Source organism: Rhagoletis zephyria, unplaced genomic scaffold (assembly GCF_001687245.7).
Source record: "Rhagoletis zephyria isolate East Lansing unplaced genomic scaffold, Rhagoletis_zephyria_1.1 Rzeph_scaffold_00139, whole genome shotgun sequence".
Taxonomy (NCBI): domain Eukaryota; kingdom Metazoa; phylum Arthropoda; class Insecta; order Diptera; family Tephritidae; genus Rhagoletis; species Rhagoletis zephyria.
The window spans coordinates 385,543-409,761 of NW_016157223.1; the positions used below are offsets into that span (position 1 = coordinate 385,543).

General features: G+C 35.8%; 1 protein-coding gene across 1 annotated transcript in view; it reads left to right on the forward strand.

Annotated features, from left to right (window-relative positions):
• LOC108381636 (uncharacterized) overlaps positions 1 to 18,720 on the forward strand; it is a 323,688-nt gene extending 304,968 nt beyond the window's left edge. Inside the window, exons 3-4 of the mRNA XM_017638052.1 lie at positions 18,405 to 18,474; positions 18,544 to 18,720. Of these exons, the coding sequence (XP_017493541.1) occupies positions 18,405 to 18,474; positions 18,544 to 18,720 (247 nt within the window). The remainder of the gene's footprint in view (positions 1 to 18,404; positions 18,475 to 18,543) is intronic.
• The last annotated feature ends 5,499 nt before the right edge of the window (positions 18,721 to 24,219 follow it).

A 24,219-nucleotide genomic window follows, 5' to 3' on the forward strand; every position in this document is an offset into this window, starting at 1 on the left:
AAAAATATTAAGATTTAAGCGAGCTGGACCGATTTGAAAATACCTCCAAAAATGAAGTTTTTATGAATAAAAATAGTTTCTTAAAGGACTTTTTGAAAAAAGTACCCTCAGATGACAAATTAGATTAAGCATAAAGCTTTTGATGCTGTTTTTTTTTACTTTTTCAAAGATTGATTTACGAAAAACTTGAATAACTGGGCCCAAAATGTTCTGATTTTAACTTATGGGATCTCAGTAGAAAGGTATTTTCACACTGTTTTTATTTCTGGCCAAAAAACTTCATTCGTGTCCCATCTTTTTTCTTCGAGTACCAACACATCTTAATTCAACTTTGAATGACGTTCGTTCATCCTATCATTCTCTTCCATCCTTTGAATGAGTTTATTAGCAAAGAAATGAAAAGGGTGAGAAAATACCTTTCAAATGACACTTCTCAAGTCTAAATCGGAAGAGTTAAGGTTCAGTTATCCAAGTTTTTCTTATACCAATCTTTGAAAAAAGTTAAAAAACAGCATCAAAAATCCCATCATTACGATTCCGTTCAAATTTTTTTTTTAATATTTTAAGCTTAAACCGTTTTGTCATTTGAGGGGATTTTTTCAAAAAAAATCTTTAGAAACTATTTTTATTCATAAAAAACTCCATTTTTGGAGGTATTTTCAAATTGGTCCAGCTCATTTAGATCTTAATATGTTTCCGAAATATTTTGGTGGACGTCTTAAAATATAATAGATTTTATAATTCCAGTGGAAAAATAGTACCGATTTTTTTTTATGGGGAGTGATGCAGTCTAATATACAAGTGTCATATTTTATCGAATCATACCGATAATTTCATGTATTGAAAGAATTAAAAATTAAAATGAATAAACAAATTAAATCAGCAAAATGAATAAAACTAAGTGAAATTAATGTTTAATTTCTAACATAACCTACATTTGTATTTTAACTGAATCTCCTAAGACTATGTTCAAACAGGCAACCTAATTGGCAATTAAGAACCTTTTCATTAATTGTTACCCAATTTATCATACCAAAATTCAAATTATTAATTGCCAGATTCTCTATGCAACCCTGCTAGGTATGTTTAATTTTGACTTCGATGTATGTTTATTGAACAAAAAGCAATCAGCTGTTTGTTTCTGCCCTCTTTTACAGCTGATATTCCATAAGAGATGGAAAATTTAATTATAAAATTGTACCTAATTTACGGAAAGCTTTATCTAAAAGTAGATAGATGTACCTAAAAAGTAAATATGTATTTCTATATAAAGAAGATAGGAGGATAAAAATTCACATCGATACCACATCAACTTCTGTACTCACATTAAACAAATTTTGGCTATGAAAAGAATCTCTTCGAGCAGCGCGAGACAAAACTATATTGTAGAAAAAGTGAATTACTTTCCTCCCGGTTCTCCGATCTGACGTTTTAAAATAAATATTTTCCGTCTATCTGGCGAAGTCAACTACAGTTGCGTTACTTTAACCACCTTTTTGTATCATTTGTATGCCACTTCACAAAGGAGGGAAGGTATGGGAACAGTTTCCCGCAACAGAAAATGCATTGAAATGTCAATAAAAATAAGGACTGATTTCCTGAGAAGTTATTTGGCAACGTTCCAAATGTACCTAAAATTGTGTGTTTGTAGCGAATGCACTTTCAAACTAAATAAAGGTACGATTGTACCAACTTTTCCATCACTGTAGGTAATCCAGCAGCTGATTTCGTATCGCTAACACAAAACTCAATTCAGCAACTTAAATATTAATTGCCTCAGCTAATTGGCCTGTTTGAACATAGTCTAATAATAGCTTTACATATAAAAAGATCCAAATTTTCGAGCTTAACTCTCTAATCTGTTATTAGAAAAAGAGATTAGCCATGCAAAACTATAATTAAAAATATCTCAGATTAAACCGATAACTTTTTGGTGTCCAACCAAGTTTTATCGATTATACTTGCGAAGAAGAGGAGGAATGTCAAATGTTAAAGTAAACATAAATTGACACTAGTAAGGAAAATAAGTTAAAATATATTTATGTAAATGGCATAATATGTGTTGCAGAAAAAAGTGATCACGGTGGCACAGAAAAGAAGTTTAACTTTTCCTCGAGTTGTGTGAATAACAAGCACAACCAATTTGACAGCTAACGAGCTTTGATTGAGATTATATTTATGTGTAAACGTAATTTTATGCTTTGCCGTTCGCATATGTTTACACATCAGATTTCATGAGTACCTAGTACTCACGCCTTTTTTTCATAGGGATATACATTGGATCCTTGGCTAAAAATTTCTATGGTAAAACTGTTCCCTTATAAAAACGGGGTGCTTTAAAAAAAAATAACAATATTCTGATCCGACGAACAGAATTTTGTTCAAAATTTTCATTCCTGGAAAACAATAATCTACTTTCCATATCCACATATTTAGCTCGAATCGAAAAAGGGTGATGAAGTTATAGATTGCCCTAATTCTGAAAAAGCCAAAGGAATTCTTTTTAAAAGGCTTTGGAAAAACCTGACATACATCCCTAGTACATACATATGTGCGTACGTGCATTCAATGTTTGTATGTGTTTATGTCCACGCTCAAGTACACAATTTCATTTCGTTCTTTTGTTTTGACTGTATCCCAGGAAAACCAGCGTGACCGAAACTCCAACACAAAAGCAAATTTTATGGTGTTACTAACAATACTTCTGTGAGAATGATTAAGATGCGTGTGTGAATCGGTAACAAAGTTCGCTGCGAGTAAATTTTTGACAATTATGAGGTGAATAAAATTTCACTAGCTCATAAGGCTAGTGCAATTTTTGACAAATGCATATAAAATTTTGACAATCGCAAAGACTGTTGATGTGTATTGTTTTTCTGCCCCAAATTTAAGCAAAAATAATAAAACATTAGGAAATGGAGTTTCTGGTGCCAAATTAAGAAGTACTACACTACATTAAATATTTCTGGTAAATAAAATGTTTCAAACGCTTTAATTGATTAAATTAAATTTATTAAGAGCTTAAATTGATGAATTGCAATCAATGATGTTAGATGTTTTCTTAAAATATTCATTTCACTTCATTTTATAATAATTTATTCTGCGGTTGTCAAAAATTTACTGATGTCAAAAAAGTTTTCATTTCACACAGCAGATTGGCAAAACTGTCACCCCATAGTAAAAATATTATTCACCAGCTTTCCCCACAGAACTTTGTTACCGACTCACACACGCCCTAAATGTGTGTTTAAAATTATACTTTTATGTGCTGTCAATATATCAAGTGTTCACAATAATATATTTATTTTTTTTTTTATTACATGTGGAAAAACAATTCAATTGTTAATGCACTATAAAATAGGAGCGCTGGCTGCCAGGGCCTTCGGCTCGCTGATAACTACGTAAGGATATTACAAAAAAGGGGTTGAGTATTATATACTTAACGGTTACATTAAAATAGAAATATTAACAAAATTTAATTACATAGGTTCATGTAAACTAAATAGATTGGTATACAATTAACGAGAATTATATGAGTTTTTTTACGTTAGTTAGGTTGAGGTATGTAGCTATTTTCCCAATATTTTCGGCCGAAGTGGTTTTCAAACAATCAATAGGGTTTTCATTGCAAAATACTGATCTTCTGATAGAAGAAATCTGGGGGCATTCGCTGAGGATGTGTGTGATGGACAGTGCTGATGCGGAGCAGTATTGACAGAATGGTGGGCTGAGGCCAGCTAGCCTATGTGCATGTGTGACTATTGTATGCCCTATACGGAGGCGGACGAATGCATTAACATCGCCGCATTGACACGACGATGGGAAGTATGGTTTTCTTCGGTCAACATTTATTTCCGTATAATGATGATTAATGAGTTTCCAATCAATCAAATGTTTGGTATGCTGTTGTGCCGACGTGAATTTATATAAGTCTCTTTTGTCGAAAAATGGGAACGTTACTAGTGGTTGTTTTCCGGCGGATTTGGCATTATGATCAGCTAGTTCATTTCCTTTAATACCGCTGTGTCCTGGTACCCACATTATTTTTATTGTATCACTGTTTTCAATTCGTTTATTCCGGATACTTGATATGATGTAATTACTATTTTTATAATTAAGTAAAGATGAAATAATTGACAAACTGTCTGTGCATATTATTGTTTTTGAAAGAGAACTAACAGCGAAGTCCGTTGCCTTCAATATAGCAACGGCTTCCGCTGTGTAGACGGAAGAAAATGGGAGCAGATGACCTGTTGTTATCGTATCCCCGCAAGAAGTGACAGCTGCAAATGATACATGGTCTTGCGATTTAGACCCGTCGGTGAAAATGAGACTCCATTCTGAAAGCAAAGGTGCTGTGTATTCAGAGAACAGTTGTTGGTAAACACTGGGACTTGTGTATTTCTTCCGGTAACTTTCCAGATCTAGAATAAAAGAAGAATTTCGCAAGCACCACGGAGGAAAATCATCTTGCTGTTGGAAGGATGGAGTACTAATACCCAGTTCTAGGGCATATGCGACGCAGATCGATATTGTGGATTTTCGTCTCAGTGGTCGTTTTTGATTGATGTTGGCAAGCACCGTTTTGTAAAGTGTGGTATTGTTGCAAAGGTAAAGTTTTGAAGTTAATTTTTTTGTGTTCAGTTCTATTCTCTCCTCAATTGAAGGCAGGCCAGCCTCCGCAAGTACAAATTTTGTAGGCGATTTGGGAAACGCCCTGATGCTACGGCAAACCGCAGTGTGGTAGGGTGCGTAAAGCAGTTTTATGTGACTCTTAGCACAATTTCCATATATTGGAAGACAATAGTCTATTTTCGACAAAATAAGTGATTTTGTTAAATTAACTAATGTTGCGGTGTTGATTAAACATTGTTTTGAAGTTAGGTACTTTAAAATATTAAGCCTGGCAGCCAGTTGTTTTCTTAGATACACATAGTGGTCTTTAAAAGTTAATCTTTTATCAAATATGATACCCAAAAACTTAAGACTATTCGTATCTACAATATTTAAATTATTATAACATAAGCTAAAACTACTACATTTGTGCTTGCGGAAAGTGTGAAGAGTTTTACATTTCATTACATTGATGTTAGCGCCAGAGGACTTAGACCAGTATGAAATATCAGAAAGTATATCGTAAAAGTCTTTTTTAACAAAATTTAAATCGCTTACTTTTGTGAAAAGCAGGACATCGTGGGCATAGCAAATATGGGAAACATGTTTGTATCTACCGATTATATCGCTTACTTCGTTAAAGGCAATAATAAATAAAATAACTGACAGCGGAGAACCTTGAGGTATTCCGTTGTGTAGGTCATAGGTGTCTGAATATATTGAATTTATCTTGGTTTTGAATTTACGGTTTAGTAGGAAGTTTTTAACAAAAGTAAATACTCTTGTACCCATATTCCATTTTAGTATTTGTCGCAGAACTACATGCACCCCTTACCCGGTCAAAGGCTTTCTCAAAATCAAGGCTTAGAGTTGAAACATGGTTTCTGTTAGAAAGTGCAGTAGAGATATAATCGTCAAATACTAACAAGGCATCCATGGAGCCTTGTCCTCGTTTAAATGCTACTTGATGTGAGCTAATGAAGTTATGCTTCAGAGCGTACCAAGAGATGCGTTTAGCAATTATTTTCTCCAACAATTTTCCAAGGCAACAAAGAAGAGATATAGGTCTAGACCCAAGTACTTCCGTTGAGATATTGTTTGATTTTGGGATAGGTACTACTACCGCATTTTTCCAAACTTGAGGATAGACACCTTGTGATAGAATACTATTGTATGAGCTAATTAATCTTTGTTTCATGTCATTGGGAAGATGTTTTAACATGGGATAAGATATCCTATCTCCACCTGGTGTTTTTCCTGACATAGTAGCTAGGGCTGACTCAAACTCAATAAAGGTAATATCGCTTTCAGTTATCAGAACATCTGAGGAACAATTACTGCTGCTGTGACTCTTCTTTAGGTAATTATTTTTCATTTGAGCGAATGATGGGTGGAAGTTTGAGTCTAATGAGTAATTAGACCAAACGGACGAGAAATGATTAGCAATGTATCTTGGGTTTAGAATGGGGCCATTAGGGCTGTTCACAAGGCGAATGGTTGTTTGCTGGTAGGAGCCGGATATTAGTTTTATGTCCGCCCAAGCTTTCTTCGTATTTGTCCTGTGGTTTATTTTCTCGGTAAATTTGTTTAAGCAATCTCTTTTTGCTTGTTTTGAATTTCTTCTAAACATAGCGTTTGCCTTTTTATACCTTACTAAGTTTTCATTTGTCCTGTTCCGTTTAAACTCTACGTATAATTTTAGTGATTAAAGCAGCCTCTCGATTAATGTTTTTGGATAAAGCTGATTTATTGCATAGTGTAGTAACTGTGGTACTAAATTTCTCCCAATCCGCATTATCAGTTAAAAACTTAGGACTTTTGATAATAACTTCAACTGGCCTTGAGTGTAGAACTGTAGCAATAGGATAGTGATCTCTACCATAAAGTTGATCTAAGGTATTGGTGTTGAGCTTTGGAGAAAGAAACGTAGAACATATCGTTAAATCTATATTGGTAAATGACGAATGTGTAGAGAAGTGTGTGGGTTTGTTGTCATTCATTACAGTAAGGTTTTCGGACAGAATCCAATCTTCTATAATTTCTCCTCTTTTATTACAAATTTGGGAGCCCCACATAGGACTCCAAGCGTTGAAGTCTCCAACGATAATTATTGGGGTTGAAATCGTTTGTATAATGTTGCCTAACTCTCTATGTGTGAAACCTTGTTGTGGTGGTAAGTATAAATTGATAATGGTGAATTTAAAACTAAGTGAAACTTCTATAGCCAGTAAGGCAATATTTGATTGTATTTGTATTAATTTGTGCGGAATGCTTTTCCTGATAAGTACTGCGATACCTTGTTTATTTTGTTTGATATGCGGGAGGTTAAGAAAGTAACTTTGAAATTGTTTTGGAACGCATGCTGATGTATTAAAAGGTAAATGTGTTTCTTGGAGAGCGATAACGCTTGGGGAGTGCTCTTTTATCAGAAGTTCTAATTTAGTATAATTGTTGTAAAAACCCTTCAAATTCCACTGTAATAACTTAAACATTGGGAATAAGGTCTTTAGGAAATTGATCGAATTTATTTGGAATCATCGTCTGACATAGTCAGCTCGTGTGAGGCATTGGAGTTGTATTGTGTTTTTTCTTTGTATTACATTGTTAGTGTGGGAGATGGTTGTCTGAGATGTGGAAGCTTGTGGATCGTATGCATTATGTGTGCTTTGAACTTGTGAGGGAATATGAGAGAGAGTGGTATCTAAGAGAAATGAGGGTAAAGAGACTTGGGGTACAGTGTCGTAGCTGAAGTCATTTGATACTAAAGAGGATGTAGTTTGTTGATTAATTACTTGTAGATCGTTGTTATTGTTATTTGTGGGGATTACTGGAACAGATTTTGTTGGAAATGAAGAAACAGGATCGGTAAACGGTGACGGGGTGGCGATTGTTTGGGAATTGTTATTGATTTCTGTTGTGAAGTTGCTAGAAGTTGAGTTATTTTGTTGTGAAGTTGAGCAGGTAGTATTTAGTGAAGAAGGTTTAGGTGGAATGTTTGATGATGTAGTTGGTAGAATAGCTTGTGGCTTACTTTGGTTACTTTGATTATTGTTCTGTTTTTGAGCCTCTCTGGCGGCAGAGGCAAAATAAGCGTTGAGTAAAGTTGGTGTTTGCTCTTTATACATTTTAAGTGCTTCGCGCATGCAACATTTATTTTGGCATTTGATTTTCAATATGTCTTTGGATTGAATGTACTTTGGGCATTTATTAGAAGAGGATGGATGATCACCTGAACAATTTGCACAAAAGCTACGTGAGCATGGTGACGGGTGAGGGGCAGATTGCATACATCACATGCAAGGTTGAAAGTAAGCAAGACGGCTCCGGTGTAATGTTTCACATTGTTCACTGTCTTCGTAAATTTGTACACTGAGACAACACCCTGTGCAGCCATATTTTCAATGATTTCTTTTTCGTCCACATTGTTTAAACAAGGTGCGAAGATTGTACCTTTCGAGTAGTTAAGGTTTTCATGACAAGTTAGCACAATTTGACATATACCAGGAAGATTTTTAGCACAAATAAATTTCTGAGCTATTTGAGAGCTTTTAACTAATAGTAGCAAATTACCGTCGCGAAGTTCTGATATTGAGATAATTTCCTTGCTTATTGACTCAAGGGCTTTATTCACCGCAAAGCACGAGTATTTGGATAATGGTTTATTTGAATCAGTTGCACGAATTATGAGAAATTTTGGGTTTTAATTTTTTACTTGGGGTAAACCTGGGAATTTTATTGGGGAGTATGTTGGTTTTTTTCGTTTTGCTTGGGGACTTGAGGAAAGCAGCGCAAACCTGTTGTACCAGAGGTTTGGTGGCCCGGGGGCCATGTTTAGTTTTTGCACACAATGAATGCACTTGGTAAAAAATTTAAAGAGATTAAATTCTGATAAATCAAAATGAAAAAAGCAAGATAAACACGTGCGCGTTTGTCAAACACCAAAAGAGTAGTCACAACAGAAATCGAAAACAAGCAAATACGTCTGCTCAGAGCGAGAACCTGTCGAGAACTGCCAATAATTTATACTTTTCATGTCTTTTTTTGTATGTATATTTATATGTCTAAATGTAAATACATGTGTATGTATGTTTGTTTATCTTCTCTTTTATTGGACTATTATCCGAATCAAGGATGCATTACAACGTTAATTTTAGCATTTACCAAAAAAGCAATCGTTTCTGTTGAAACTATTCAGTTTTTTTATCGTTTATCAAAATAATTCTCTTTTGGTTTTTAACGAAAAGATATTCAATTGTTAATGCTGAAGTTGTAGCATGCATTTAGGTGCTAGGTGTTAATAGCTAGCTGGCAGTGGCATTCAACAACAACTTTTTGTTTATTTATTTTGTTTCGATGTAAACGATAGAAGATTTATTTCGTTTCAAAGTTAACGATTGAGTTTTGTTTCGTTAATTTAGCTCTGAAACGAAACGAAATTATTTTGATACGTTTTTTTTGCGCATCAACAAAACGAAATCGATTCACAGGTTTGTTGAGCACATCTGTTCTGAGTACATCTATGGACGAAATTTCGGAGTCCTTCATTCATCCGTACCCTTTGAATGGCATTTTTAAGGCATTTTTGAGGTTAGGTTTGTATGGGAGGTATGCTTTGAAATAAACCGATCACATGTATTTCTCGTTTTTTTCTTGATTTTTGCCCTTAGAGGCAATACACGAAAAATTAAAGCCCTACGCCTACTCCTTCTAATTTTCTCCAAAAAATTTATGGGGATAAACCACTGTACAACGTCATGAATTTCCACAAATAAATTCAATTTCTAGCGAACGTATGTTGTTGTTGTTTTAAGTACATTTCTTGATAAATTTGACTACTATACAACAGTGGAATCTTTGTAATATTTTCAGTCTTATAGAAAAATTTTAGTGAACGGACTGTTGTGCAATAGTATTTCCAGCACTAACGGGCTTTTACAAGATATGCATTTGCATATGTAAATGCTACTTTTTTTGTATGTGTGTACAACTATCATGTACCATATGCATCAGCCATATGCATACAGCAGTAGTACAAGTGTATGTTTAGAGTACGCATACGGTCTGAGAAACCACACCGGTCAAATGGAAATTAAGGCACATTTTTACTGGCATGTATACACAGCAGAAAGTTCATGTCACCAACAGCGATGTCGTATGCATAAAGTTTCTACTGGAGATTAAATAACAGCATTGGGTAAGGCCATCTCAAGCGGGTCACAAATTTACCGACGTTCGAATTTCCAGGTGATTTTTCGCTCAAATGAAGTTGTACTCACCTGAAATACACTCCGTAATTTTTTTTAATTTTAAAATTTAGACTTTTTATGAGAATTTGAATTTTTTTACAATGGTACGGAATTTATATTTTTCTGTGAAAATACAAATTGGAATTGAATGATTTTTTAAACATAGAAAGAGAACATAAAACCCCACTGATTTTTTTCGTCTTGAAAATTTTAAATTAAATATAAATTAAATATTTTTGTTTTAAACAAATAAAAACTTAAACAATGTCTCAACCTGTCAGAAATATTATAATACCAACATATCACGCCGAAAGCAGTAAAGCATTCACTCCGAAAAAAACATGTAAACGGATAACAGTACTTTATTCACAATCATAACTTTAGTGAGAACTTACACACTCCGTATTCATACGTACATGTGTATATGTTACCGGCCAAACCCGAACTTACGGACCAACATGCGATAGGATAAACCGGTATAGCCTAGGATAAACTGGTCTTTCCGAAGCCCGTTTGGACAAACCGGTTAAGTCTAGGCTGAACTAGATGATCCTGATATTAATGTACTTTCCAGTTTAAACTAGTGTGGCCTATGTTGATTGTGGGTGCAGAGATGAGCTGTGTTAAATATGCCTTACCTCGGGTGAGGCCACTAAATGATAAAGGATCGTAGCGAAAATCCATTGCTTTGCATACATTTGACAAGTACTAGATCGTACATATATATTTTCTGTACTTTTTATGGGTAGGAAATCCAACGATGCACTTCAATTTATGTTGTTTTAGACATTATCCAGTAGAAACTAGTATGTAGCAATTTTACTGGAATTTTTACTGGCTGGCCGTTTCTTACAAAACTTGCAAGAAAATTGCAAAGTAGGAGAAATTAGGAGAGCGAAAATGGCGAAAGCAAAAATTTGAAAAAAAAATCGCACGATTTTTTATTACAAATTTTCAATCTATATTAAATTATTGTTTTTTTTTTTAATATGGGTATAATACAATATTTTAATATATAGTGAAAATTTCAAAGAATAAAGCGCAGCAGACAAAAATTTGGAAAAAATCGTGCGATTTTTTATTCCAAATTTTCGACTGCGGCGTATTTTCTATAAAAAATTTCAATATATAGTGAAAAGAATTAAAAAATCAGCCGATATCGTCTGCGGCGATTTTCTTTATAAAACAATATGGCCACAATGGCGACACTGGTGATACATCCGACACTGGTGGAACTGGTGACACTGGCGACACTGCTGACACTGGTGGAACTGGTGACACTGGCGACACTGGTGCACTGGTGACACGGGTACACTGGTGACTCTGGCAAACTGGTGACACTGGTACACTGGTGACACTGATGGCACTGGTGACACTGGCGACACTGGTGACACTGGTACACTGGTGGAACTGGTGACACTGGCGACGCTGGTGGCACTGGCGACAGTGGTGATACTGGCGAGACTGGTGACACTGGCGGCAGTGGTGACACTGGGGACACTGGCGACAATTGTGACACTGGTACACTGGCAAAGGGCGAAAGACACTCCCAAGCCAGACTCCAGTTTCTCCGGATTATTTCAAAATATCTAAATCTGAACTGTAAGTAATGGACACATTGAATAGATTTCTTTAATAATAACAGAAAAACAAACTACAGTATATTTCGTTTAGCTGCTTAGATATTTTCTGCTTACGTGCACAATTTTAGCAAAATAGTGCTTCATAAAATAGATTTTGTACGAAATTTTCACTTTTGGCTGCATTTCCGCTTTGCAACATGCACGAACAACAGTATTGAAACAAATTATAAAATCTAAAACAAAACAAATCAGTTTTATTTGTAGAAGTCATCAATTTAAAATCAATCAGTGACTTTTACTTACAAAAGTCATGAATACAAATTAGAACTGGCCAAGATTAACCGAACAATAAACTGAAGACAAACAAAAAATCAAAAATCCTAAATCATAATATTTACCCCATGAACCTTATCAGAAAGGTGCCTGTACCATTAAATGTTAAATATCTTTGAAACCGTACATTTTTAAAGAAAGTGTATTATAATTTACTTTAAAGTCAATAAAATTACCTTTTATTTATAACTTTAGATAGAATCAGTCGACAGCTAAAGCAGAAAAATATCGTACTTTCTCGAAAAATTATGGTTTTTTCAAACTTTAGGCACTTTCGGCACGTGAAGGCATGTTCCGATTGGGCTCAAACTTCCACATATGTATTTTTCACTGGTGGCACATTTCTAGACGTAAGCACCTGTAAAAATCGAAAGTCGATTTTTTAAAACCACTCTAATGTATACACTCCCTTGTGTAAGCTCGCCCTAGAGTTATGATTGTGAATAAACTACTGTTATCCGTTCACATATTTTTTTCGGAGTGAATTCTTGAATACTCTCGGCGTGATATGCTGATATTATAATTTTTCTTTCAGGCGGAGAAATTGATGAAATTTTCATTTGTTAGAAAAAATTATTTTATTTATATTAAATTTAAAATTTTCAAGACGAAAAAATTTATTTTATTTATCATCAAATTCCAATTTGTATTTGCAGTGAAAAAAAATTAATCCCGTACCATTGTAAAAAAATTCAATTGCTCATAAATATTCAAAATTTTAAAATTTTTCAGTGTAGTTTACGGAGTGTATTTCAGGTGAGTAGAACTTCATTTGAGTGAAAAATCACCTGGAAATTCGAACGTCGGTAAATTTGTGACCCACTTGAGATGGCCTTACCCATTATATATTACGAGCGATAGGCAACACGAACGATTCGTCTGCACAGGAGTGCTTCAAAAGTTAGTCCGGCGGCATCATTCTAGCCGGTTTAAATGCAGCCGAGACAATTGCAATGTAATAAATGAAAAGCAAGACGAAAATGACCGATAGAGAAATAAAATCGCGATCAGATACGCTGTCGTCCGCAGACGAATCGTGATACATAGTAAGTCAGTAAGTGTGGTGAACTATGGAATGTTTTCTTTAAGTTGGAGTAAATCCCTAATGTTGAAAACAGAATGAAAGCAAAGCTTAGGGTGGAGATGACGATAATAACAAAACTTAAGACAAATTGTGTTCGATCAACCTTCGCACATACTTCTGCACGGACTTCGCTCCGGTTAGAAATTTATTTTAAACTCTTTACATGATTCATTTAGAGCTTGGTATTTGCATTCACATTCCTTTGCAAACAGTATTTATTGATTTTTATTTTTTGATATTCCATTTTGAAAGTACTGTTAACAGCTCTGCTCATAAAGTATGCCAATTATTTGCTAAACGATTAAGCTTAGTATCCAGCTCTCAAAATAAGCAGAAACTCCATATAAAATAAGGCACAAGAAATGGCTAAGAAATTTTTTGTGTCGAATTTCCTTAAGGCGGTAAGCAATTCTTAAGAAATTTGCTACGTTTTCTACTACGGGTTTCTAAAGTTTTTTGTGAAAAAAGAGCACAAGGCAACTCATGTTTGTAACGAAATATATGCCCGTTCCATTATTTCTTCAGGCAAGAGTGAGGCAACAGGCTGTGGAATCTCAGATGTCAAAATTCCTTGGTCACACAATATAACAATAAATAATGGCAATTTTTTCTTTACCGTTTTCTTAAGAACTGGAAACTAAGCTTTAAACAGTAAGGTACAAGCCAATTTTTCCATGATGTATGCAACAATTTAGTTTGGTATTAATCTTAGAAATTCTATTTTAAATAAGTAAGTACAATTTTCTATACTACATACATATACATATATAAAAAATTCTCGTTACAAACCGATTTATTAAAATTTCCTCCACTTAAAATAATTATTCTTTAATTTTAAATTTTTACTAAATAAATCTTTTCTTTTGGAATTAAAGCTTGTTCGATATCAATTAGTTAATATTTTCCTACATGTTTTCCAACAAAATGATAGGCTTTTATTTCCACTGAACCCGGCGCCATTGACGATGAGTCAAACTGGCTAAACTCGATTGATTTTTAACAGCTATATCTCGGTATTTTTACATATTATTTATTCGATCGTTTAGATAGCACTAGACACAACCCCCCTTCTCCTACTCATTCATGCGCAGCTAGATACATGTGCATGAAATAAAAACAAGTACCTGTGACCAGCGTCATCCCACGACAGCTAGTTCTACGTACCGGAAAAGCTTCAGTTTAACCCGACCAAGCTGTTGTTTCAGCGAACTAAAGTCGATGAGATCGGCGAGCTGCCTCAATCAGTTTTCGTCCATGGAGCAATACCTCCGCATCCTACCTCTCAAGCAGGCATTGAGTCCAAACCCAGACCAGAAATCTACTTCTGCTGTGCTTGACAGAATCGACTCCATCCAAACTCCACTTCGGTAACGGATGGAATCACTTAAGAATGCAGAGAATGGTCCACAAGCTTTGTGCCACCCCCTCCCCCCCCTTCCCCCTGTTTCTCGCACCAAACGGGACCACTCGCCTCCACAGCTACCAGCACGCGGAACACGCACGTGTGAACTACCACCCAAAGAGTCTGCACGGCTCCAAGAAGCCCCCTTCGAACAGCACTTAACCTCCCACACGCCCACCCCTCAAACCACCCTACCACCTGCTCGAATTCATGTGTGAATGCCAACCACCAGCTCTTGGTTGCCCACACAATCTTCGCCGTGTGTTAGAACAGAGTATACTGGAATGTGGCATCTGTCAAATGCAACTCATGCCTTAGCTGGTGCCACTTCCGCCTATGCTCTGACCTGCGCACCACACGCGAATGGACAACAAGCTACCGCGCCTCATGTTGCAGATCACCGCAGCCGCAATCACTAACGCAAAAACTACAGCCATACGCTACCACGCAGCTACTGTAACCGTGGCGGGCGCAACAATCATCCTACACCACACCGGTACTATCGTCTAATCGAAGAATACATCGACCACAGGGACACCACCCTAGAATGTCAGGCGATGTCGAGCTCGAAATATTTAAAGTATATATACCCCCTGTCACCTGCTACCCCGGTGCTACTGAGAGGTGCAAACATAACGGTAGTAGGTGACTTAAAATCGCACTCAAGCCTGGTAAATGATCGTAGAGAAAACCTATTGAATGAGCCGATAGACGATTCGACATTCTACACCATTAACGACGATGGTAGCTCGTTTCTGTAACTTTTCTTTACCAATTATTTCCTACTGGTAGAGAATATACGTAGTTCTCTACCACTCATTAGCAGTAGAGAACAAAGCGTCGAATTCATATATGAATTCGTCTTGGTAGAGAACTGTTGGACAAACGAGCTACTGCCCATAATCAGCTGCAGCAGTTCGAAGGTCTGACAAGTAGCATAATCATACTCATCTCGATCAATAAGCCTAACGGCTTAGCCCCCGCGGATCTCCTACCTACATCAACTTTAGCAAAGTCGATTCGGACAGCTTGGCGGGTGTTACCGAGAGCAGCTTCGCAACCCTTCCTTTACCTACAGACATATATGCTGGCGAACGCCAGTTCCGGAAGTTGGTCACTGCCGCAGCGGGTCCATCCGGACTTATCGCGTAAGTCCGCCCAAACTTCCCGGCAGAAGCGGCTGTTCTAACAAATAAGCGTGACCATCTACGCCAGGTTGATCCCGAGGATCCTCGCTTAAATGACCTTAATTTAGAGATTCGGCAACTGGCAATTTAGCATAAGCAGAAAAAACCATTGGACCCGACCGAATTTGTATGCTGATGCTGAAAAATTTGGTCCCGCGGGAGTAGTATATTTCACCAAAGAACTCAACTTGTCAATGGCCACTCTCAATAATTCCGATGTGTTTAAGTCGTGGCCAGTGGTCCTACCAGCCAACAAACGGGAATCGTATCGCCCAATAACGCTCTTTTCCTCGGCCGCGAAGACAATCGAGGCCCTGATATTTCCGTGCTTTACACACTACCTGACTCCAGAGAAGCATCAGCATGATTTCCGTAAAGGGCAAAGCACAGCAATAGCATTTAACTTCATAAATACCCAGATAACTCGTTGCCTAAACCGCAACCGCCTCTGTGAGAGAATAGTCCCAGTAGCGTTGACCTTGTCAAAGGCGTTTGACGCCGTTTGTCATTTAACAGGACTGAAACGGTGGTCGTCGAATTATATGAGTGGTCGACAGTCGTCAGAAATCTTCCGAGATCAAAGCTCAAAACTTAGAAGAATTAATCAGGGGGTTATATGGGGTGGTGTCCTTTCCCCATTACTGTTTAACTTCTACATTTCGAAGCTCTTTCAGCCACCGGAGGGTATTTCCCTAGTCTCATACGCTGATGACTGCTCGAAATTCGGACCTGGGAACTACATTGATGACCTCTGTTCAGAAGAAAACGGCTATCTCTTCTGATTTCCTAGCTTCTTAACTGGAAGGAAATCAACCGCGACCTTCTTCACCACCTGATAAAAGGCGATCAGGCTTCAATCTGGATTTAACAATTAAAGTAAGCAATACCACGCGCAAGATACAGTTCGAAATATACAGAAAACCAACAGCCACAGATATAATAATATACAACAGCTCGAACCATCCACAGCAACACAAAAATGCAGCACATAGACAACTAATAACGAGGCTTGAAACGACCCCTCTAACGGAAGAAGACTACAAGAATGGACTGAATACAATATATGCCATTGCGCAAAATAATGGATATAAAAGAGGCCTGGTTGAAAAGTTAAGAAAGGCCACAAAATCAAAAAAGGGCAGCAAAGATGAGAACAATAAAAAAACTTGGGCAGTTCTAACTTACACGGGAAAGACATCGTATAAACTTGCCAAATTCTTTCATATGTACGACATTCAGACATCATTTAAAACAAGGAACACTGTGGGAGGAATATTGTAAGAGAAAATAAGCGAGGAAGACCCGTTAGATAAACAGGGCGTTTACAAGTTAACCTGCGAGTGCCGATACAGCTACATAGGACAAACAGGACGAAACATAAGAACAAGGTATCGAGAATACATAAGGGATTATAATAAGAAAAAACGTAAACCAGAGGCTACAACAGAATTGAACTTCGCAAATCACATGATCAAAAATAAATGCGCACCAATGAAGATTGGATAAACAACAGAACTTAACATTAGAACATATACGACAAAGATTGAATATATTAGAACACATGGAAATACATAATCAGAAGACCTTCAAAGGGCAAATAATAAATGAGCAAATAAATACTGTATCGGACGCACTGTTTGAACCTCTAAGACTACTGTACGAGAAGAAAAATAACAACAACAAAATATGAAGGATAGACATGGAAGGGAATACACTAACTATAAAAACAAAGAAGGTAAAAATCACTGACTTCTACCTGCCAGCAAAAACAAGCCAAAAAAATGCATCTACCTATTCAGCACCGCAAATATTGCAAAAGTAAGAAGACGTACCTAACAAAAGAAAGAGGTAGTTAAAAAGGAGTATAAATACGAGCAACCAAAAAAATTTTCCAGAACGAAAAATTACACTGAAGATGGCATAACGCCGAAACCGGTTTGTCCCCAAACCAAATCTGACAAGGGATGACGGAAATTCGTTCCAAAATACATCATACGCCCACCCTGTCGGAAACAACAACAACTAACACAAGTTTCATAAAGTCGTTTGCCGGCAGCACTTAAGAAAAAGGCAATTGGCTGGCAACATACAAGGCAATTGGCCGGCCGTTTCTGAACCATGCGACGCTTGTTTGGTCGCCGGTGACTAGGTGGACGCTGTGGACGAAGCTAAAGACTTCCGACCCATGAATGCTGTATTCGGAGCCCAATCACCACCAGAGCTTCAACTGCCAAGGGAGACCCGCGTTACTTTGGCCCAGCTACGGTCTGAATATTCCAGCCGTCTTAACAACTACCTGTCCAGACCCGACCCCAACATCCCCAATGAGTGTCCGGCATGTGGAGATTACCCAGACGACGCCAACCATCTCCTCACATGCCAGCTCAATCCCACTCCATTACACCCCTATCCTTTTGGTCAGACCCCATAAAAACTGCACGTTCCTTGGGTCTACCGTAAGTTGAGATTGACAACAATGATTGACGGGCAAACCGAATAGGCAACAACCGTCATCATCAGCATTACGAAAGTAAAATTTTGTAATAGCTCATCTTGCATGTTATAAACAAAAGTGAATAAAAGATTAATTTACATAGTATATCTGTTTTTTACTATTTATCACATAATAAACAATAAATCAGGCAGTTCAATTACTTTTTTTTTTAGTTTAACTTAAAGATCAATCGTATCATCGGCCTCGTAACTATTTTTACGGCGCCGGGTTAATAATGCACTAGAATTTTTACACACAACTTGAGAGAATGCACTTTTTTTCTACTCACATAATGGTTATTTCTTTTCCAAACATTTTGACAGACATTTTTTCTTCTAAATATCACATAAATATGCTTTAACTATCATCTTTTAATTTTATAAAAAATTTTTAACGTCGTTTTGAAACTGAAATGTAATTTTAAAAAAATACTGACTTTGTTTAAATAAATATGCATACAGGAGCACGAGCCATGATTCTCAGCCGATTTCACCGTCATGTGGAGATAACGACTACCTACTAAATTTACAGGTATGTCCACAGACTGATTAACCTTACGTATTTTAAAAATATGAAAATAAAAATATAAAATTTTCGCAGCATACGGCGATTTCCACACCTATATCCGAAGATATCAAATTAATGGGCATGAATCCAATACTTACGCATCACATGCATAAGAGTTATCGACATTTTGCAGCGGCCGCTGAATTGCATCTCAATCATCTGCCACGCAAATTTAAGGTGGATTCTGCAAGCCACAAAAATATTCGGTAAGGTTTATTCAACATTAAGTGAAAACGTTTATTTTTTTCAGTGAAACACATACACTGAATTTTATACTTTATTGTATCGATTTACTGTAACTAAAGATAGAGGGAAACAAAGTTTTTCCAGGAAAAAAGACTCAAGGCATATTCAACAAGGTAGAAGTGACAATTCAGTCGAGCTCTCTCATAGCTGACTGTAATGTCAAAAAATGTAAACAATAAGTGAAACACACTCATTTATAAACCCATTTTGGCAATTTTCGTGCTGTTAGTAGCATTTATTTTTTTTATTTAAATACTTAATTTTAAAGTATATTAGACATTTAAAAAACTTAACTCCAATAATTCGGCTATTAAATTTTTGCAATTCGAAATTTCCTTTCCATTAAATTTATTAAAAGTTAATTTCAGTTTCTTTATGTCAACAAGGAATTCTGGTTTAGGTTTTATTTGACCACCATTTGAAATTTGGTCTGTCCATGTATATGAGTGGAAGATTTTCTCTGCACATTCGGTATAATAATTCCTGCACCTGGGAACAAACGCGTCCGCTTAGAAATACCCGGCTGCGATGGGCAACAAATAAAGTCATTGGCACTAAAATGGTCTTCGCGCACACGTGAAGAGTCTCGTAATGAAGTATTGATACTTCGGAGTTTTAAAATAACGGACAAGTTTGTTGTCCTGGCTCTTGTCAAACACAACAAACCGCCCGTAGTTCCGTTTCATTTTATTATGTATTTAAAATCAGGCGCACAGCTCACAATTGAAAATTTATATTAAAAAAATAGAAATTTTTAATAGCATAGGGTTAAGAATTTACATTTTAGTCGCAGTTCAAAAGAGAGAAATGTCGAAATCACTTCTACCTTGTTAAGCCTTGAGAAGACCTTAGTGCTATTAATAAATATATATACATGGGAAAGCTGCTTCAAAACAAGCTGTGAAAGATGCCAAATTTTGAACTTCTCTCAGGCTTTACAGATTTCTTGTCAAAATGGCTGTTTCACAGATTAATGCTGGTACTGTTAAAATAGCTTCGAGTGTATGGTGAAATTTGTTAAATACAGTAAAACCCGCTTAAGTACCTTACGAAAAATGTCAGGTTTTTGAGGTACTTAGGCGGGTTGATTACTTAAAAGAACCTGTTTAAGTACCTCGATACGGGTACTTAAGCGAACATAATTTGTGATGTAGTTACATCTTCTTGTTAACTTACATAATTAAGTCCTTGAATAAAGCATGAACATTTAATGAAGTATACGTAATTTAAAACAAAGATCGTAGCATTATTTAAACAAGTAAACACATAAAGGAAAACTTTATTAAAAAAAAAAAAACAGATAAAGCAATGTCATTTTCACAAGAATTAAATTGAAAAGTCATTGATTATACATATTTATACATGAACACAAACAGGGCATATCATTTTGGACCAAATTCAAAATGCTATTGTTTGCCACTTATGTTTATTTTTTAATTTTTAAAATTTTTCAATTAGAAAAATTCATTCCCTAACAAATACCGTAGAAACTTAAAATATAAGCTTAAAATTTTAATAATGTCCAAGTTTCAAGTGGCGAAGAATTACCATTGATTTTTAGAATTTTTTGCCGAGGGTGTGTAGCCCTGCCACTGAATTTGAAAATATGCAAATTTTTGAAGAAATTAAAAAAAAGCAATTAAAAGGGGGAAATTATAAGTAAAATGGTAAATGGGGTACGAAAAATGTAGGTACTTAGGCGGGTTGGGTACATAAGCGGGGAGGTACTTAAAAGGGGGATTTTCTTCAGAATACATTAAAAAATTCACGGTGCTCAAAAATGTTGGGAAATTAAGCGGGTTAGGTACTTAAGCGGGGGTACTCAAGCGGGTTTCACTGTAGTTGGAATGTTTTTTAAGTAATTTTTTTTTAACTAAACTATAATAAAACTTTAAAAAAGTCATGACTGTACGTTTAAAATTTCTTTAAAAAAAAATACCGAAGGTGATGCAGGGAGTATAATAGAATAGACTTGGGGCATTTTTATAATTTTTGTCTGTTTGAAATCACTAATCTCCGAAACTACTGAATGGGTTTTCATGGGACCTTAACTGGCATCTAGGCAGTGATCTCGGACATAACATAGGGTAAAACAAGTAAAGAAGTATAAGCTCAGGCGAAACCTAACTTTATACATGTATCCGGTGCACGTATTAAATATCGCTTTTCCACCTCTCAGTAAAGTGCATGCTAAGGAAGATTATTTTTCCCAATGTCAAATAGTTTCAATAATATGCTATGATATATTGAAATAATTGGACCAAATCTGGTGGAAATCGGTAAGGCGGTTATCGATATATACTTCTGTAGTCATAAGTGGGTGGTGCAAAGCCCATTTAACAAAAATCAATAATCTTGTGTCTTGTTAAAAGATTGTTGGCGTCTTCAGTTATTGAAAAATCGGAGTTTTCGTATTTCTGAAATTTACCGTTTTATGGTAACTGGCAAATATTTTAGTCCGATCTCATAAATTTTCAACATATTGCTTCTTTGCGCCAAGGTTGCTAAATGTGTCGAGTTTGGTAGAAATTGATAAACCAGGTACCGAGATAAACATATGTAGGCGTAAGTGGGCGGTGCCACGCCCATTTTCCAAAAATTTTACTAAAAATCGTTTTCAGCTAAATGGTCATTGCATATGTCGATTTTGAGTAAATTAGCTTAAATAGTTACTGTAAGTTACCGTTGTATGGGAGGTGGGCGTGGTTATTGTCTGAGTTTCTTAGTGAGTCCCTAAGCAATGTTCTCACCGAGTTTGGTAAGGATTGGTAAAGGGACTACAGAGATACAGCATTTAATCATAAGTGGGCGGGGCCACGCCCATTTTCCAAAAATTGTATAACTGTCTTATTTTATGCCGAAATTCTACTTCAAATACTATTCAAATACCAACTTTCAACAATTTGGATCCAGTATTTGCGGAAATATCTTAGTTTTTGCATATATCGAAAACACCGTTTTATGGGAGGTGGGCGTGGTTATTGCCCGATTTCGCCCATTTTCAATCCCAACATACCTTGGATAAAGGGCAACCTACTTACCAAATTTCGTTGACAAATACCAATTTTTGCTCGGGTTACTGACGGAAGGACAGACATGGCTTAGTCGATTTCTCTTTTCATTCTGAGCTTTTATGTATACATTTGTATATATGTATCTATCTCGATTCGTTTGGGCTGTTACAAGCAACTGTTATGCAATCGAAGTTATAATACCCTTGTGCCCAAGTGCGCTCGGGTATAACAAAACATTAAACTGTACTTAAAAGCAAGCATAAAGCATATTTGCAAGCATATTTACCAAAACCGCCAAAACCCTCAGAAAAAAATGCAAAGGGGGTATAAATAAAAATTATTTAGTATTAAAAAATGGCTAAATTAACAACTGGGTGTTGTTATTGGAAGCCTCCTGAAGAGAATAAGAGTTTTCCGATTGAAAATATTGATTTCCAAGAATTCTATGCCATTTCTATGAAAAGTGGTTTTTCTATGTAAAATACATGGAACACTTTGAGCTCTCTGAGCGACCTCTAAATACTTTTGATGTGCATATATCTTTTGCTTCGGTAGGGGTAAAATTTGCGAAGCTGTAACGCATAGGCCAGCAGAAAATTTCGAAGGACATACCAGCGACCTCTAAATACTTTTGATGTGCATACATCTTTGGTTTCGGTAGGGGTAAAATTTGCGAAGCTGTAACGCATAGCCCAGCAGAAAATTTCGAAGAACATACCATGTGTATTGCAGCAGAAAATTTTTAATTTCATTAGAAGCACTCTGTGTTTACCTGCTAATGCAAATGGTTGCATAGATTTAGGCATATTCAGAGTAAGAGGAAATGCCGTAAAAATAAATTTTACTTCCGATTATGCAAACTCTGTGCATGCATACGACTATGTATCTTTATGTATACATATGCTGACTTCACAAACAAAAAACGTATCAATACAATGTTTGGAAACTGTTATACTGCTGTATTCAAACTGTTTGTATGTGCAGAGTTGCGACACATTGCAACCATATATATTGAATATTTTAAATATTCAATATAGCACTGAATTAAGGTAGAAAAATGTAATCTTACCCTTCGACATCGGCCATTGTTTACTTCGAAATATCATCAAAGTATCAATTAGCTTAGCGATGCGCAGTTTGCTTTCTGTATACGCATCGATAACTTTTACGATACATTTTGGGACATGCCACATCGTCAAAAATTACACATTTGCATTTAGGAATGCGTGACTTTGTACAGTTGCTTTGCAACTGACTTTTTGGAACTCAGCCATACCTAAAATTGTATGTACATACATGTGTATGGATGATGTGTATGGATGAATTCATTTGTTGCAAGGGGTTTTGATATTCGTAGCATGGTTTTAGTCTAAAGATTAAAAGCAAGGTGAAAATTTAAAAATTATTAAATCAACATGGGTCCGTTAATAACTAATGAAAATACGTATGGATGATATAAGTAATACAAGGTTGTACAAAGAGAAGACGAGAGTAAGAGGAAATTCCGGACAAAATAATTTAGCTTCCTATTTTGCAAACAAAAGATGCTATGTTATATGTATTCATGAGTTTAACGTAAACTTAGCGACAAATGAAGAACCACAGATTAGGGATATTCTCATGGTACTCATGAAGTTTGATGTGTAAACATATGCGTACGGCAAGGCATAAGAGTACATTTCCATTTAATATATGTAAAATCGATTAAAGCTCGTTTTAATCACCCTGTTTACAAAGACAAACATCAGATTATTAGCCGTTAAATTTGTTGTGCTTGTTATTCTCACAACTCAAGGAAAAGTTTAGTTTCTTCTCTGTGCCTCCGTGATCACTATACATATTAAGCACTTTAAATATATTTTTACTTAAAATTTTATTAAAAATAGTTTTAAAAAACTCTTGCTAGCGTCCATTTTTGTTTACTTTTAAATTTAACATTTCTCCTCTTCTTCGCAAATATCATCGATAAAACTAGGTCGGACACCGAAAAGTTATCAGTTTAACCTGCGATTATTTTATTATTATAATTTTGTTAGACTAATCTCTTTTTCGAATTACAGATTAGGGAGTTAAGCTCGAAAATGAGGATAATCTACTTATATGCAAACCTATTTATAGGCGATTCAGTTACATATATATGTGCATATACACATATAAATAGGCAATCATGTTTCCTTTACACCCCTTTTACGGCTAAACTGTACTTCTAAGGTATAAAAAATTATATATCATTAGAAAGGTATTTTGATGCTGATGTGCAGGCAATTAAAATTTCAAATTAGTTTAAAATAGAGCGAAAAAATCAATTCAAAAGTCACACCAATACCAATGCCATACATGTACATGGTTGGGGCGGAAATGCCTCCTAAATGTATGCTTTAATATTGATAGTGAATTAAAGAAACGTGCTAAGCAGCAGTTTAGGAATAAGATGTATGTATGTATGTAC